Source organism: Garra rufa, chromosome 11 (assembly GCF_049309525.1).
Source record: "Garra rufa chromosome 11, GarRuf1.0, whole genome shotgun sequence".
Taxonomy (NCBI): domain Eukaryota; kingdom Metazoa; phylum Chordata; class Actinopteri; order Cypriniformes; family Cyprinidae; genus Garra; species Garra rufa.
Window position 1 is genome coordinate 25,185,013 of NC_133371.1, and position 19,306 is coordinate 25,204,318.

A 19,306-nucleotide genomic window follows, 5' to 3' on the forward strand; every position below is an offset into this window, starting at 1 on the left:
ACAGGGATCCTCAAATCCTCGAGATCCATTTTCCTGCAGAGTTTAGCTCTTACCCTAATCAAACACACCTGAGCATGCTAATCAAGGTCTTCAGGATCATTAGAGAATAACTGTCATGATCTGGGCTGTGGGGTTTCCCTCAGCCACCTGAGAGCGCTGTTTCCCTTCCCTTACACTGCACTTCCCTGATCGTTCACACCTGTCTTTGTCATTAGCACTCATCATCCCACACCTGTTCTCAATCACTCAGACTATAAGAACTCTAATTTCCCACTCATCATCCTGTCTGCATTGTCTTCGTAAGTCTGTCTCTGTGTTCCTGAACCCTGGCTCTTGATCGTGTTCCCTGTTCTGTTTATTTTGTATTGTTTCAAGTTGTGTTGTGCCGTGTTGGCCTTTTGTTTGTGTTTTGTTTGTTTATTTATATTAAAACTCCTTCCCTGCATTTGGACCCAGATCTCCTCCTTCTCTCCGTGACAGAAATCAGACAGCACAGATGGGTCCAGCGGGGAAGATTTTTTTCAAGGAAGGCGGCGTCCCCCCGCTTGGGGGCGGCGACCACCCACTCTGTTCCCGAGACAGGGGAGATGTCCTTTTGAGGCGGCGTCGGGCGCTCGCTTCGAGTTCCTCTACGCCTGTCTGGCGCAGATGGACGCCTATAGGGCCGAGGCTGCGCAGATGCGCCCCTACTTTGCGGCGAGGGCGGAGACGCTCTTCCGCGGGAAGACGGCGGCGTCCGCTGCCTCGATCCCCGAAGCGGCAGTGACTATCTCTGTTCCCGAAGCGGCGGCGACCGCTATCTCTGTTCCCAAAGCGGCGGCGACCGCTATCTCCGTTCCTGACGCGGCGGCGACCGCTATCTCCGTTCCTGACGCGGCGGCGACCGCTATCTCCGTTCCTGACGCGGCGGCGAACGCTATCTCCGTTCCTGACGCGGCGGCGACCGCTATCTCCGTCCCTGACGCGGCGGCGACCGCTATCTCTATTCCTGATGCGGCGGCGACCGCTGTCTCCGTTCCTGACGCGGCAGTGACCGCTGGCTCCGTTACTGACGAGGCAGTTACTGCTCACTCTATGCCCGAGGTGACGGCGTCCGCTCTCTCTGTTGCTGATGCGGTGGCGTCCGCTGACATTCCTCTGGCGGCGAGGCCAGCTCGCGTTCCTCAGGTGGCGGCGTCCGCTGACGTTCCTCTGGCGGCGAGGCCAGCTCACGTTCCTCTGGCGGCGAGGTCAGCTCGCGTTCCTCTGGCGGCGAGGCCAGCTCGCGTTCCTCTGGTGGCGAGGCCAGCTCGCGTTCCTCAGGCGGCGGCGTCCGCTGACGTTCCTCTGGCGGCGAGGCCAGCTCACGTTCCTCTGGTGGCGGCGTCCGCTGACGTTCCTCTGGCGGCGAGGCCAGCTCGCGTTCCTCAGGCGGCGGCGTCCGCTGACGTTCCTCTGGCGCCGAGGCCAGCTCACGTTCCTCTGGCGGCGAGGCCAGCTCACGTTCCTCTGGCGGCGAGGCCAGCTCACGTTCCTCTGGTGGCGAGGCCAGCTCACGTTCCTCTGGCGGCGGCGTCCGCTGACGCTCCTCTGGTGGCGAGGCTAGCTCACGTTCCTCAGGCGGCGGCATCCGCTGACGTTCCTCTGGCGGCGAGGCCAGCTCGTGTTCCTCTGGCGGCGAGGTCCGCTCACGTGACTCCGCTGCACGGGCCTGGCCCGCCATCCCTCCCCCTGATTCGCCTTCCCCCGTTCCTCCTCCCTCCAGACTTATGGAACGTCTGGGAGCCGTTCCGTAGGGAGGGGGTACTGTCATGATCTGGGCTGTGGGGTTTCCCTCAACCACCTGAGAGCGCTGTTTCCCTTCCCTTACACTGCACTTCCCTGATCGTTCACACCTGTCTTTGTCATTAGCACTCATCATCTGTTCTCAATCACTCAGACTATAAGAACTCTAATTTCCCACTCATCATCCTGTCTGCATTGTCTTCGTAAGTCTGTCTCTGTGTTCCTGAACCCTGGCTCTTGATAGTGTTCCCTGTTCTGTTTATTTTGTATTGTTTCAAATTGTGTTGTGCCGTGTTGGCCTTTTGTTTGTGTTTTGTTTGTTTATTTATATTAAAACTCCTTTCCTGCATTTGGACCCAGATCTCCTCCTTCTCTCCGTGACAATAACAGGTAGGTGAGTGTGATCAGGGTTGGAGCTAAACTCTGCAGCGCATTGGACCTCCAGGGTAAGATTTGGGGAACCCTGCTTTAGAAAATCATAAACCAGAGGTTCTCAACTCTGGCCCTCAAGGTCCACTTTCCTGCAGAGTTTACCTCCAACCTTGATCAAACTCACCTGCCTGTAACTTTCTAGTAATGATGAAGAGCTTGATTAGCTTGTTCATGTGTGTTTGATTAGGGTTGGAGCTAAACTCTGCAGGAAAATGGACCTCGAGGGCCAGAGTTGAGAACTCCTGTCATAAACCCTTGCATTTCAGTCTTTAAATCAAGGGAAAGGACAAAATTATAAAAATGAAGATGCAAATCAAAAACACACACACAAATAAAAAACATGCATTGTGTGAATGTTGTATGTCAATGTCAGAATGGTGAATTTGTAGTTCTTCATAAGGCAGTGAGCACTAGAAACTAGAAACCACCCAGAACACCCTAGAAACCACAGAGCAACAACCACAATACCCTAGCACATTAGCTGAGAATTCTACAAAGGCAATTACTACTTGCATATCCTTCGGAAAAAGAAAAACCGAGTTCGCAAGCTAAAAGTCACTCATTCTCCCTGAGGTCTTTCTTTTGAAAACCACACTTTTTTAAACAAACAGGTTGAAGAGACTCTCCTTGAAGTTGACACTTTTACCGTGATTAATCCACTGTCTGCTTTAGTCATTCTTACCTTGCTAACTGGGACACGATCATTAGCTGAAGGACAAGGACACTGTGTGCTGGTCAGCCTTCCCCCACCAGCCATGAGCTTGCATACATAAAGAGCAATATAGCATGAAACAGAGGATTCACAAGAGCACTGAACTTCTTCACCCTCAGTGAATCAGATGACTCCTAATTGTTCTTTTCAATGCACAGCTTGAACAGCTAGTGACAGATATGTCTGTGTGAGTGTGTGCGTACATCAATAGTGCTCCGTTTTCAAAAAAATTCAGCAAATCTAATTTTCCACGTAGATGTTTTTATAATACATGTGAAACTGGAAAACATTCTAGCGGGGTTAGGGGAAGGGCTATGACAGCATAGTCTACCCAGCAGGCATATATAGTCCCTTAATGAACCTCCAATTAGGGCTGAATAAGTCACATGATTCTCAACTTTGAAGTCTGCATAAGTTAAAGCAGTTGGAGCATGTTCATAAGGAGGGCAGGTACCTCTTATGTATCAGGGAACACAGTAATGACTAACTGGCTGTATAATTAATGAAAACTTCAGCCTATAATGAGCCTAAAGCTTTTAGTGGTTCGTCAGTGATCATTTGGATAAGACAAGTGATAAGAACCAATGGATTCCTTGTCCTCTGTCTGAAGGAGAATTTATATGTTGAATTGGACACAAAGGCATGCAGTGCCAAAGCTCATTCATTTGACCAGCTGACTCAAGAACAATGAACCGATTTAGATATTTAGAGAAAGCCTTCAGTGAAACTAGAAATATGACTTGATGTTATTCAGAGAAAAAAAGGGTGATTGCAAGTACACTGTTGCTTTTATATATAAAAAAAATCAATAAATCAGATGTTAGTATTGTGCAACTTACATTAGAAGCACAATATTGCTGGTTACTTAGTCTGTTTTTGCTTAGCCACTGCAGAGCCAAACAAAGTGCCTTTGAGAAACACAGTTTCTGAATGAATAGGCATTTATGAATGAATTGGTTGAATCAATGATTCAATGACCAAGGACACATTTGAAAGCGTATACTATATGAGTAGGTACTTCTTTTAAATAAGTCATTAAAAAAGTATGTTCTATATAGTATGAATGTAATTCAGCCAAAGTTGTGTTGCTGCCATTCAGTCTTCAGTCTTTACTCTATGTGTGAAAGCAGATTACTGGTAATTTACTGGCAATATTACAACTTCTCTTACAACTGTCAGTCCTTTCATGAGTAACCAGGACCTTTTCAAAAATATAGGTAAATTGACGGAACAAATATACCAGTATTTTTGAAAAGGTCTTGTTCACACATGATCTCTTGACAGTTGTAAAAGAAGTTGTAATATTACCAGTAATCTGCTCTGTATGAACGTAGAACGAGATTACCGGTATAAGCACGTACAAGTTCAGAACATACTGACATGAAACATCCACACTGTGACTGGGCCAATCCAGAGATATTGAAATTCAAAACTAAACAGCTCTGGGTCTATCATAACATTCTGATGCATTTACTTAACACTGTGTAGTTCAGTTTGAAGTTGTCTCATGCAATGTCTCTAGGCACTATAAAGTTTAAGTTAGAGACTCCAAATTTGTTGTGGTTAATAATGAGACTGTTTTTTTATCTGTGTGCCAAATTTCATAACTTTCCTGCAAGCGGTTTTATACGATTCATAACAATGAGCTTAATGGTTTGAGAAATACAGCATTTTACTACAAAATTTGAAATGGGCCATGCTCAGAATGGATGAAATAGGAAAATTTGGTATCGTTTGATTCAGTATGCTCCGAAAGTAACAAGATCACTTTTATGATTTTTGGTAATACTGCTCTAAAATTATAAACCAAAATGTAAAATTTTTATGACTTTTGACTAGTAGGTGGCACTGTGCCAAAACTGCTCATCTGCCCTCAGGTCATGCTTGGTATAACACGTACCAAGTTTGGTCTGAATCCGCTAGCATTGCGGAGATACGGCCTTACAAAAACACGCTTTACAAAAAACATTTTGTATATCAAATAAAACCTTTTGATAACATTTGTTCCGCACTGAACATGATCTAAGCCAATTCTGAAAATCGGACAAACCATCTAGAATGAGTTTGGGAAAGTCGCAAATTGTAAAAAATCTTGACCCCTAAAAATGTAAATTTTCCTATGCATTCGACTTGGCGGCATGAACCAAAGAATCAGAGAAAAAAAGAATTTGGCTTTATGAGTGCAAATTTGGCCTTTTGGTGGTGCTACAGAGTTTAAGTTAGAGACTCTAAATTTAATATGGCTAATACTGAGACTGTCCTCTATCTGTGTGCCAAATTTCATAACTTTCCAGCAAGCGGTTCTATGGGCTGCCATAGACTCCCAGAGCAAAAAAGAAGAAAATGATAACACATATGAAAGCATACATGTCCAAAAAAGAAGTATACTTTAGGCTTTAGTCAGTGTTTTCGAATGAACTGGTTGGTTGAGGGAATGATTCGATGACTCATGCTCATAAATAGTCATAAAGACTTGTTTTAATTCCTTAATGAATCAGCATTTTGAACAAATCTGCTGAATGAATGACTCAAGACTCAAAACTTTCTCATAAAAACAATCACTACAATACAAAATGAGGTATACTTTGAACTTTAGTCAGTGTTTTAACCCTCAAAGACCGAGACAGCCGCCGGCGGCTAAAAATAACTATTGTTCTTAAATGTTTAATAACTTTTGAACCGCTAATCCAATTTGAATGCTTTAAAAAGTCTCGTAAAGTACAGAGTCTACTCTTTTCAGTGATATCGCATTTGTCTCATTTGCATATTCAGAGGCTCCGTGGTAAGCGTGATTACGTCATCACATTTCCTCAGCACTGATTCGTCAGATGAAATCAATACGTTTTGGTCCTCTGAGCCAAACAGGAACGATTGTTGATGCTTAGTCCCACCCCTGTGCCCCGATTGGTTCAAACTGTCATCTATTCAACCAATAAACATAGGTTTTGGTCTTTTGAACCACCGATTAGTATGTTTCTTTGCAGATCTGAACAGACGCAAAGTGAAAGCAAAGTGCGTCTTGCGTGCATGAAAACAAACGCAAAATAACACATTTGCATGACAGCAATTTTCTTTGAAAATGTACAGAAATACTCACGACAGAGCCCTTTGACGTAAAGCAAACCAAAAACAAGGATGAAACAGCAGTAGATATCGGATAAAGCACTGGAATGTGGGTTTTCGGTCACTAGGCGATGTCCCGGTAAAATAGATTCCGACGCAGACTACAGCCAGCAGATCCATCTATTTGGTTGTTATATTATGTGACTAATTATTATATAGTTTTTAAAGATTATTATTGTACTATTTTTTCGGTTGCACTCTGTATATTTCTCTCTCATTTTGTGTGTAGTTTGTGAATAATTTGGATTGTTTATTTTTTTGTTGCACAAGACAATTTGTGCAATTTTTCTTGTGCTACTTTCTACACTATTTGTGTTTATTGTTCATCTTTTGGATTAAGAATATATTTATCTGAAAAAGTAAATTATTTTTACTGTGTTTTGCTATTATTTAACACTGTTTCTGCGATGACTTTACTCCTGAAACGTTTTTGGACAGATCTATATTGTCAATAAACGAAATGGGCCTGTTTTTCACTGAAAAGCGCCTAAATAATATTGTAATAATTGGCTATAACTTGCTTGGGGAATGTTATATATAGACAGAATTTTATTTGGAAGTGTAAAACACCTAAATACAAATTTTTAAAGAAAAAAATCCAAACTTCAGAAGTTTTTGTTTGAGTACACAGTAAAAAACACCCAATTGTTGGTAGCGTTTTTTCCTAAAATTCTGGAAATTCACTAATTTTTAGAGAAAACAAAAGGAAATTTGTAATTTTAAATTAGCTAGACATAAAGTTCAAGTTCTTATGTTTATAATGATATATGACAATTGATGCTGACTGCTAGAATAGGTCTGAAAAAACAGAAATATACAGGTGCCTCAGGTGCCCCAAAAATGTTCTAGGTCTTTAAGGGTTAAACAAACTGGTTGGTTGAAGGAACAATGCAATGACTCATTCATAAAGACTTTGAATAGCTCAATGAATGAGTGTTTTGAACAAACCGGCTGAATGATTGACTTTCTCATAAACACAATCTCTTGTTACCTACTGTTACTTACTGGCATATTGAAATAACACTCAGAAAGTATCACTGTAAAATCCCTGCCACTAATACACATTTTGCTGGTCCATCTCAAACACATTAACAGAAACAAGTAGAGCAATACAAATGTGAATAGTCCCAGTGCTGTTGGACTGATTCAAGACTGTTGTATAACAATAATAATTAGCATTCAAGTGCACTACATTTACAATTGAACTGGTTATTGAACATCTCACCTCATGTGAGATTGTGTGTAATAAGCTTTTTTAAACTGTTATGTAGTGAGAAATGGAGTTCATTACAGAGATAATTTTTAAGATGCAGGTGCAGGTTTCAGATGAAGAAAGCCACTTCATCTTTGTCAGTAGGTCAATGAATGCCGCATTCACTAAGGAGAGAAACCCAGTGGACTCTGGGAAATGGTCAGTGCTGGTCAAGTGAAGAAAATTAAAGAGGAAATCTATAGAAAATTGTCAACCTGCAACTTCCTGTATGAATTATGACTGCCAAGCTATTCAATATAATGAATTTACTACTGAAATGCTGAATGAGGTCGATACAAAACCTAATAACTTCACACACACATACTAACTGAGAAAAATTCCTTGCTGTTAGATATAAAAACGCAGTTTAAATGCTCCTACGACCTATATACTTGGTGAAGTCATCAATCCCAGATGGAGAAGATCGCTTGCTCAGCAAGATCGATAAGACATTGATCGGTTGAAGTCCTTCTCCTTTGTCTTTACAGTCTCTTACTGTCTTTCAACAGTGTGGATCACATCAACACTAGTTCATTAGTACAATAGGGATTTCCCAAAGCACTGGACTTTCCCTTTTTTATTAAATCAAACCTTAAGTCAATTGTACCGTGTAATTGGTTATTTAGGTAACACTTTCTCGAAATTATTAAATCTGCCAAGTGACGTATTTATAAAACAATTTGGTGTTCTTACACATGTTACCCTTTAAGGATAACGTAATATTTTTGGTCTTGAAAGAGCAGTTGCACAAGCATTTGCTTGGTAAATCAAAAACATTCCACATTGCATAAGAATCTAATACAAGAATGTCCAAAAGTGAATGAATTTCCATTTAGGGAACTCTGAACCTCAAAACCGCAAATAAAATGGAAGAAAGCATTTTCCAAAACAACAATGGATCTCTGTCCTCATCAGTAGGCTAAAGATACAGTAATGATAACCAGCACAGAAATACAGAACTAAAACATTTCACAACAGCAATACAATTTCAATGGCATGCAAATAAGCTATGTGAGAACGTAGTGATTCACCAACTTATACAGCAACCAATCAAAAAATGGCTTCCAGCAACCAACAGTATGAACTTGCCGACTTGAAACTATTTAATCGCTGTCAGTCTGAACGGGTCCTAGTGATTTAGTGGAGGTCAGTTTGTTTCCCGCAAACATCTGCGGTCAGGATGACCTGACCTAAACAGTGAGGTTTGCATTAGTGCCGAATTGTTATGTGAAGGGAGAAACACACATGGACAGTTGGACCACAAACACTGTGTTCGGCATGTCAACGCAAAATAATTAAAAGTCCACAAGTCCTACAGGGCAAATATCTTCTCCCCTCCTTCTTACCTCTTTCCAAACGTCACATAATCTCAAGAACGTGAAGTTCAAACAGTCTACTCCCCCACATTTGAGCTCTGAAGTTCATGTCTTACATCTTGGCTGTTGTTGGAAACAGGAAAATGTATTTTTGCCAAGAAGATAAGTATGGAACCATAAAGCAAAAGGGAGGGATTTCAACATATTTTTATGATGGCTTGGCTTCTACAGTTTAAGTTAAATTGGTGGGGGTTGGGATAGATGGACAGCCCTTTGTTTCTAGACGGGTGTCTGGCGTATCCACTTAACACCAGTTCCTGTCAGAGCAAACACGGAAAGCAGCAGCCTTCTGCAGATGGAGCACAGCTTGGACTAGCGTTTGTCTAATGAGTGATCACTCACAGGCCTGTCAAACATGCCATCTGGAGGAGGACCTCTGGTCTGCCGTGAAATATGGAGTTTGTTGACGCACCATGTTGAATCAGTCCCTTAGTGCATATGTTCAGTGATGACAGTCATAAACATAAACGCAGACAGAAGATGACAGTGATACAGTTATTAGAAAATGCATGGGAATTTAGTCTTGGTATGCATTAGGGCTTGGAGTATGGTGATGTACAATTACTCAATTGGAAAGATGCATTCCTGCAAGCAACATTACATTTCTGAAGAGTCTGTGCCACAGTAAAGATATTAACTCAAATCATGTGCTTCTCTAGTGACAAAGAGCTCACAGAACAGATTGTTCATTTTTCTGACAGCCTTATGTTGAAAGATGTCCTAAATAGGAAAAAGCTCCCAAAGTCTCCAGGGTACGCCCATTACACAACTAAAAGGGTAAAAATATCTTGTTCGATTTTAAATCCACTGATCTACATATAAGAAATGTGGGGTAAAATGGGGTAAGATGTTGCCCCCACATTTAATTTTCCACTTGATCATATGTGACCCTGGACCACAACGCTTGTTTCTTCATCGGGACCTAAAAATGTCCCCACAAGGACAAGGATTTTGGATATTGCCATGGATATTGGGTATACATGAACCACACACACACACACACAAACATTCATAGAATATTTCAAGTTTGACATGTAATTTAAACATCATTTATGACTCTGGACCACAAAACCAGTCTTAAGTAGCACGGGTATATTTGTAGCAATAGCCAACAATATTTTGTATAGGTCAAAATTATTGATTTTTCTATGATGCCAAAAATTATTAAAATATTAAGATCATGTTCCATAAAGATATTTTGTAAATGTCCTACTGTAAATATATCAAAACTTTTGATTAGTAATATGCATTGCTAAGAACTTCATTTGGACAACTTTAAAGGCAATTTTCTCAATTTTTTTGCACCCTCCAGTTTCCATATTTTCAAATAGTTGTATCTTGGCCAAATATTGTCCTATCCTAACAAACCTAACAAACATATATAAATGGAAAGATTATGCAGTCTGCTATTGTATAAACCTCTGTACAAATTTACAAAAAATTACCCTTATGACTAGTTTTATGATCCAGGGTCACATTTGTGAAATGTATATAATCTGAATAGTTTTTTTTTTAAGAGCTGATTGAGATTTCTAATTAATGTATGGTTTTTAGTAAAACATTTTCAAAAAAGGAAAAAAGTATTCAATACATTTAAAAATCTGATGAGAGCTGAAATAGCTGGGTTATTATCAGTGTTGGAGAAAGTTACTTTTAAAAGTAATGCATTACAATATTGTCTTACTTCTAGTAATCTAATCACATCAGTGTTGTTTTTGACAACCATCTTAGATTTAGTCTTAGTCTTAGTCTTTTGGACTAAAATGCTTCTTAGTTTTAGTCAAATTTTAGTCACTTCTAAATGTGATAGTTTTAGTCCAATTTTAGTCGACGAAAAGTCAAAAAGGTTTTAGTCTAGTTTTAGTCGACGAAAAGTCAAAAAGGTTTTAGTCTAGTTTTAGTCAAAAATGGGAAAAAAGTAGTCTTTTAACAAATTAATGTAGGTCAGTAAGTATTTTGCTGTTGGGTAGTGTAACTTATAAGTTCTGAAAATAGCATATCTATAGTTCAACACAATGTGAGCTTCCGGATCGACTATTTTCACCAATAATTACAATAATGAAGGAATGTTTTAGAACATAAAAGACAAACAAGGATGGAATGCTAAAACGGCTTGCCATACTAGTATGGCAAAGAGTATTTAATGCTAAAACGGCTTGCCATAGCGGCAGATACGTTTTAAGTTTTGATTGGCATGCACAATAAGCGGAAATGTCATGCATTTTAAACGTCTGACGGACCACCCACTAACATTTTCGTCTATTCTCGTCTCATCAACGAAAACTCACACACGTCTCGTCATGTTTTAGTCATCAACGAGCCATTTCTATCTCGTCATCGTCTCGTTATCGTCATGAAAAAAAGTGGCGTCAACGAAATGATTTCGTCATCGTCATCGTTGACGAAAACAACACTGAATCACATTACTTAGTAAATTTTTATGGAAAGTAGGGCTGTCAAATGATTAATCGCAATTAATCGCATTCAAAATAAAAGTTTATGTTTATATACTATCTGTGTACTGTGTGTGTGTGTGTGTATATATACACACACACACGCACACACACAAATACAGTCATGTACATATTTAAAAACATTTTATGTATATATATATTTACATAAAAAATATATTTTACTTCTTTAAAATATACTATATAATGTTAGGGTTGCCATGTGTTCACAACAAAACCCATTTAATTGCTTCTCAAAACGAGCCCAAAATGACGAAGCAAATTTTCAAATAGACGTTACCTTTACTAACAAACTGCATATTTGCAATATAAACAAGTACATTCTCGCCTGAAAACCGCTTAAAACGACATTCCGTGACACAAAAAGAGTAATATTTATAAAAAGAAACGAGATTTGGAGGTCCGCCATGACACTCGAAAAAAAAAAAAACGGTCCCAGCTAGAACACGCGGAGTGATACAAAATTGTGAAAGGGTGTTCCTGTAACAATACCAGTAGAATATCTCACGGTTCTCAACCAACCAGATTTGAGAACCAGAACGAACTGTTGTATAAATTTATATATGCATAATAAATATACACAGTACACACACCTATAGTATGTAAATATAAACTTTTATTTTGGGTTTTTTGTCTTTATGATGATAGGATAGTGTAGAATGGTCCTTAAGCTGGGATTCGAAGTCGGGACGCCCATAACGCACCAGCACTACATGTCGCCACTTGCCCAAAGGGCTATCGGCACGGACTGCATTAGATTACTTTTGTGTTACTATTGCATTACTTTTGGTACCTGGACTGGGTATGCTTATATATTTTTAATAAGAAAAAAAAAAGTTTTTGGTAATTAATAAGCTCATGATTGCCTTTTCTCAACACAGAAACAGGAGAGCTGTCAATCCATAAATGGAAAAATGCTTATTTAAAAAGAAAAAAGTAACTTAGATATTTTCTTGTAAATTTAAAAGTAATGCGTTACTTTACTAATTACTTGAAAAAAGTTATCTGATTAAGTAACTCACATTAATTGTAACATATTACCCCCAACACTGCTACCAGGTAGGGTTATTAAATATTGGGTTATTTTTTTCTACACAACCGCTGGGTTAAGCCTGTCTCAGATGAAATCAAAGCACAGAGCAGCTCTCAGCTTCTTTACTGAAATAAAAGTTTGTATACATGTTGTTTCATTTATATAGTCTTTACTGTGCTGTAAATTATATTATTTTACGCAATGCAACATACAAGGACGAGATGTCAGTCATCTGCGCCAGCAGCGGTCGTTTTGCATGATGGAAACTCCTTTTCCCTTGAATAACATAAACCGATTTTAATCGTTATAATACTGAATTTAATTTAATTTGATGTTAAAATAAGTAGTTTGTTTATGGGCAGGTTATCAAGTCAGTTATGGCATCTTACAGCTATGAGTGAAACACGAGGCGTTCTGAGGTTCGTACTTCCCCCAATGAAAACAGCAGCCCATCACCGGCTCAGATTTTGGCAACATACCGGAATGAAAATTAGCACAATTTTGATGAAAAGTGATAGAGAACAGTTAAATACACTTACATTAAAATGCTACTTTTAAATGTTCCATTTTTTATTTCTCAAATGCTTGTTAAACGAGTTTGAATATATTGTAAACTCTATTGTATTCACCCAAATAAAATTAATTTGTCTTATATTTTTGTCCATGGGTGTTCTTGCTTAATAATAAATGTTCATCTTTTGATTATGGCTGTTGCCTCTATAATTCTGAGTGTGATTTCCAGCCTATTTTGAGCCAGCAATATAATATTTTTTTTAAACAACAGTTGAACCAAGTAAAACAACCCAGCATATTGGGTAAAAACGCTGAACTCGACCAGCTCAAAATAACCCAAGTTGGGTTGTTTTTAACCTAGCAATTTTTGGAAAGTACGTGACACATGCGTTTCAATGATTTGCAACAACTACATTAGCAAATATTTCCATTTAGTTCAATAATAATAATAATAATAATAATGTGGATGATGAATCATTCATCATTCATTTTTTAAACATGTTATGGTTTATAATTAACTGTACATTGTTCTTAAGGAGGCGTCCTATCCCAGCATCCCCTTGCTTTTCACGCTACATGGATCTGAGAGAATCCGAAATGAAGTGGAAATTAACAATATCAAATATGTATTGAGCGCCTTCATTTTGAGGTACAGTGTGAACGAGCCCCACATGATTAATGTGAAAATATTGATGTGAAAATTCAGAAATTACAGACGCCATTACACAGCTTCGGTCTCCCTGTTTGAAGTGGCCACTTGAGAGCTCCAATCTCCATCATTGTTATAGATGGATGGCATAGAGATGATTATTATGAAGAGTTACCATCTGTTATAAAGCACCATCCGTTTAACTTTAGAAACTGTCTGTGCCATCTACAGGATGGCTGATTTTCATTTCCACCTTTGCAGATGCTTTCTTTACCAAATGCATAAAGGGCAAAAATAAAAGTCAAACCACCGATCTTCATCAACATAGCATTCTGCTTATTTGGCATTTGAGACTTGGCTTTCAGGGGCGAACGAAGCGGTTGATGCATCTCTGTCAGCGGGACCTTTAACTTTGAGCACCACGTATGTGTTATTGCTGGTATGTGTGTGGAATTTTAATGCTCTGAGTTTTAATGCAAATCAGTTCCTCACAAAGACCGGCTCCCAGCCATGACAGAGAGAAATAATAGATGCCGCTTCAGTATAAGACAATCACCTCCCTGCTGTTGACAGTGTCACAATGGCTTTGTGCACCAACAGCCCTACACCAGCCAAACAACACTGTCAACACAGTGATTTGACTGCATTTCCACTCAGTCCATTTTTGTGTAGCATTTCCTTTTTAATGAAGCTTTCTGCTGGATATGGTGCATGAAAAGAGAACTGTGTGAAAATGACTTGCAGGGACTGGATTAATGTTGTATTGATTGATGAATTCACAAACCAATTAATATGTATAGCAAAATCACTGCCCTGAATTGAGCAAATCCCATTTACACAGGTAAAATGCAAAAGGTATTGATTGTGATTATCATAGCTGTGAAGAGAAAGACATTCATATACATAAATAAATGATGTATGTAATGCAGAATACAAGGTTAGAGGAATAGTTAAAGGGATAGTTGGGAAATGGTTAAATAAAGTTGTTATTTTTGTCTTCTTTGCTCACAAAAAGTATTCTTGTAGCTTCATAAAATTAAAGTGTCCACTGATGTCACATGGACTATTTTAATAATGTTCTTACTACCTTTCTGGGCTTTGAACGTAGTAATTATATTGCTGTCTAGGGCCAAAAAGCTCTCGGATTTCATCAAAAATACCTTAATTTGTGCTCCGAAGATAAACGAAGGTCTTACAAGTTTGGAACAACGTGAGGGTGAGTAATTAATGACTGAATTTTCATTTTTTGAGTGAAATGTCCCTTAAAATTAACATAAAAGAAATGTGACAATATCTGTCAAACTCTAAAAATGACAATATAAAACCACTGTAAAAGTGGTTCAAATGAGACTTTTGAAGTCACATGTCATCTTTGTGTAAGCAACGAGTTTTCAGAAAATGTTCTCTTCAGCCAAAGCTCTGAAATCTTATCTGAATTTGCATTCAGATTTAAAAATGCACCAGGTTTGACGTCCTTGACATCAAATGCCATTGTGTTGTAGCCGAACGTGACAACCAAGTTTGAATATACAGAATGGAGAATGAAATCCGTTCTGTTGAGAACTGGAAATATTTTTTTGTGAATACTAAGCTAAATTTAAGTCTTTTCTTCACACAGAGCTATGGAGTGATTTCAAAAGACTTTGAATTTATTGCACAAGTTATATGGACAACATTTATTGTTTCATTTAGGGTTTATTTTATTTTATTTTTACACTGGCAAAGAGATTCTTCTTGTGAAGATTCTTCAAAACATAACCTTTTGTTAAGGTGCAGTCACATGTTCTGTTGTTCAATGGATGTTTGATGGCACAATTCAGTCATTTCAAAAGGAATCCATGTGACCCGGAATTTTTCATTAGGGCAAAAGATTTCACCATGCAGATTTCGAGGTTCGAGTTGCTTACATGGATTTGTGCCACTGACTAAAACAAAGATTGGTTTCAAAGTGACTTCACACATTGCTACACTTTTGACAAAACATTTAAGGTTTTATATTGCAAAATAATTTCACAATCAATCTTCAAATTAATGTAGAAACAACATAAAGACCGTATATTTTTAATATTTGTTTAATGGCATCTTTTTTATGACTAAATGCGAGGATCAATGATACAACACTACGTCTCTAGGGAATTGTTCTTTTTTCCTTTTCAACATTTACCCATTGACTATAGCCATTTAACATTGCAGTATAATTGAAAGCTATCAATGTACCATTCATTAGACTTTAAAAAATAACAACTAATTTAAGTGAACTTAAAACAATCTTTACATAAACCCATTTTAATAAATGTAATATCCAACTGTCCCTTTCAGCAAGTAGGAAATATACAGAAATTGAACAAAGTTATTAAACATTAAATTCTAAAACAAATATAGGTTAATCTTTAAAGCTACAAAAGTTATTGATTTCCATTTTTTTCTTTTGTTCTTTGAATAACAGACATCACAGCAGCTGTGTTATTAGGTCATTCGGCTGCTATTACTTTAAGAGCAGCCGCTCCTGAACGTGAAGCGGATCTGAAACGCATGCATCGTAGTTTCATTCATGCTTTAATATGATAAAGGTTAGAGCAGCATTTGTGTAATATGCAATTTTTTTCTGACAACATCTCATCTGACCAGGGGCCTCATTTATAAAGACTTGCGTAGAAACCATCCTTGATTTTATCTAAGAACTTTTCTGATTTGATCGTAAGAGCGATTCAGAGAAACGAACGTACACACGAAATCCATGCGAACGCCAGTCATTCGGTTATAAATCACAAATGATCGTGGAATTGTGTGCAGCTGAATGTTCCGCCGTCGAAACGCCCCTGCTTAATTAATTAACATATAAAATGAGCTCATTCCTAAAGCAAAAACTCTGTGACAATGGCAAGTAAAAAGGAGCGCAAGAAATCAAATTATAGTGGGGCTGAACTATCTGCAATACCAGGCATTACCACAAGGAAACGGTCGTACGCCAAGCTGGAATCTGACGTGGAGATAAGTACTTTTCCACGTCAAAGACGGTTTTTATAAATCTGTACTTTGACGTGGATTTGATCGTACGAACACTCTAAGATCAAATCAGTGCATAAGAAAGTTTTATAAATGAGGCCCCAGGATATACTGTTCTATAAAAGTTCCCTCGTGACCGTTTCCATGCTCATTTGATGTTAAGTTGGAGTTTCCTGTTTGATGTGGTCGTAAAGATGTTCTGTGTCTAAATAAACACAATTCTTGTCAAGAAAAAAGACAGAAGCAGCAAAAGTTGTGAATGAGGTGGCCAACTCTAGCTCTGCTCCTGCGTTAAATATTTTCAACGCTGTTAAACTGGAAAAACTGATCGCTTTTTTTGACAGAAATAGTGTTAAAAGAGAAGTTCACTTCCAGAACAAAAATTTACAGATAATTTACACACCACCTTGTCATCCAAGATGTTCATGTCTTTCTTTTCTCAGTCGTAAAGAATTTGTCTTTTGAGGAAAACATTTCAGGATTTATCTTTATATAGTGGACTTCTATGGTCCCCGAGAGTTTGAACTTACAAAATACAGCTTAAATGCAGCTTCAAACGATCCCAGCCTAGGAAGAAGGGTCTTATCTAGTGAAACGATTGGTTATTTTCTAAAAAACTTACAGTTTCTATACTTTTTAACCTTAAATGCTCGTCTTGTCTAGCTCTGAGTGCACTCTGTGTATTCCGGTTCAATACAGTTAGGGTATGTGGAAAAACTCCCATCTCATTTTCTCCTCCAACTTCAAAATTGTCCCACATCGCTGTTTTACCTTTTTTTGTAAAGGCGTTTGATCTTCTTTGCACGTTCACTTTGTAAACACTGGGTCGGTACTTCTGCAGCGATGTAGGATGATTTTAAAGTTGGAAATGAGAAAATGAGATGGGAGTTTTTCAACATACCCTAACTGTCTTGAACCGGAATACACAGAGCACACACAGAGCTAGACAGGATGAGTATTTGAGGTTAAAAAGTATATAAATTGTCAATTTTTTTTTAGAAAATAATCATTTCGCTATAAACGACCCTTTTTTCTTTGAAGAGCCCTTTGAAGCTGAATTTGAACTGCATTTAAGAAGTTCAAACTCACGGGCACCATAGAAGTCCACTATATAAAGATAAATCCTGAAATGTTTTCCTCAAAAAACGATTTCTTTATGACTGAAGAAAGAATGACATGAACATCTTGGATGACGAGGGGGTGAGTAAATTATCTATTATTTTTTGTTCTAGAAGTGAACTTCTCCTTTAATGTGACTGCACTTTGCACTGAAAAATTAGGAAGCAGCTATTTATGCTACACAATGCTAGATACTGTTGCTTTTCAAAGTATAAATATAAGTATTTTTCTGAAATATCTGAACAATAGTATGAGGAGTAAGTGAAAATAGCCTTCGCAAACAAAGTTGGCTATTTGGAATTAATGTAAATTTACACTGCTAAAAAGAAAAAGTAACAGCATAACCGAATTTAAAACAGAATGAGGGTAATTTTCGCCTGAACTATCCCTTTAAGAACACACAGATGCTCTGTTTATGCTAATAAGCAAAAGCACCTACCATGAGTTCTTTGATGTAGTTCAGGATTCAGGTCAAAAGATGCTGCACCTCTGCACTCTCTCCGTCTGTTCTTATTAGCTGTGAAAAGAAACACAACCAGAGGTCATGGCACATATTTAATCACACCGAGCAAACAGCAAAGCAAACTCATATCTACAAAAGCACAATAAAACATGAAAGATGTAGGAAAAACGGCACTCCTCCACACTGAAGACTCAGAGCAAAGCTTGGCACTGGGCAGGTAGTAAGTACGAATCTTGGAGTGCGACGAGATTGAGGATTCATTATTGATGACATTCCCTGTGGGGCACTACTCTGAAACAGCATGTGCGTGAATTTTTCACTTTGCAGCTTGAGTAAAGAAATGAACTGGGACAGAATGAGCATCACACTAGCTTTAATCAATCTAAACCCGCGACTGAAGCAGGTGAAATATTAATGGCTGCCGTTGCTTATCAGATGCGTTGCTTGGTTAATTGCTCTTTATTGTTCGACTCCAAACTGATTGCATTTCGCCTGTTATGCTCGGTGCTACTAATCTTGATTAGTGTCAGAGGTCATGAATAATTTATTAGAAACAGCATTCCTAGCTAATTACCTGTAGCCGATTCTCGCTGTCGGAGAGGATCACCAACCGTGTGCAGCTAACAAGCCTAAATGCTTTAACTTTCTGCTATTCTTATTGTTTTGCCACAAGTGTCTCCCAGTTGCAATACGCTACTAGCCAATTAAAACTGAGATGTTCCTGGCACACTCTTTTCTTTGATGGTTAAAGAAACTTTAACATCCATGGAAGCTTTCTAATGCACAAAAGGTTTTTATAGTGAAGAAAGAAAAAAAGACTAAAACTAAATTGGTTCTTTTAAAGTCCCCATGAAATCAAAATTGAAGTTTTGGCTTTTAGTATGAACATGTAAGCCTTAAGGATATCTATAAGCTATTGTGTTTCCAAACAATGAAAAATTCACATTTAAACATACAAGCATTTAAAACTTACAGTCTCTAACTTCCGCCAATATGGATCAAGGATTTTGATGACATCACCTTGCACTTCAGTTTATCAAACATTATGTCCAATCAAATGCTCTCTAGAATCCGAATCGTCCTGTCCCCTACACTATAAATAGATGCTGAAGCTGCGGCTCAACCAGTCACTTGTTCTCAGTACAGTGAATGGCACATAGTGCACTATATAGGCGATAGGGAACAATTCAGACCGTGTAAATATGCTTTCCTTTGAGGCGAAAAAGTCTAGTGCTATATTTTATAGCAGTATGGATGAGAATGTGGCGGACATACACTGTCGAATGCGGCTTTACTGAGCTCAATGGCTCCGGCCCAAACTGTGATATAAACATAACGCTATTGGCTATTTAAAAAAGGGGGCGGGAAAGCTTGATATGTCCTGCCCTGTCTT

At 38.5% G+C, this 19,306-nt stretch overlaps 1 protein-coding gene across 1 annotated transcript in view; it reads right to left on the reverse strand.

Annotated features, from left to right (window-relative positions):
* tspan18b (tetraspanin 18b) overlaps positions 1-19,306 on the reverse strand; it is a 74,265-nt gene that overhangs the window by 21,208 nt on the left and 33,751 nt on the right. The window contains exon 2 of the mRNA XM_073850744.1: positions 17,890-17,967. Coding sequence (XP_073706845.1) covers positions 17,890-17,892 — 3 coding nt within the window. The 5' untranslated portion in view covers positions 17,893-17,967. The remainder of the gene's footprint in view (positions 1-17,889; positions 17,968-19,306) is intronic.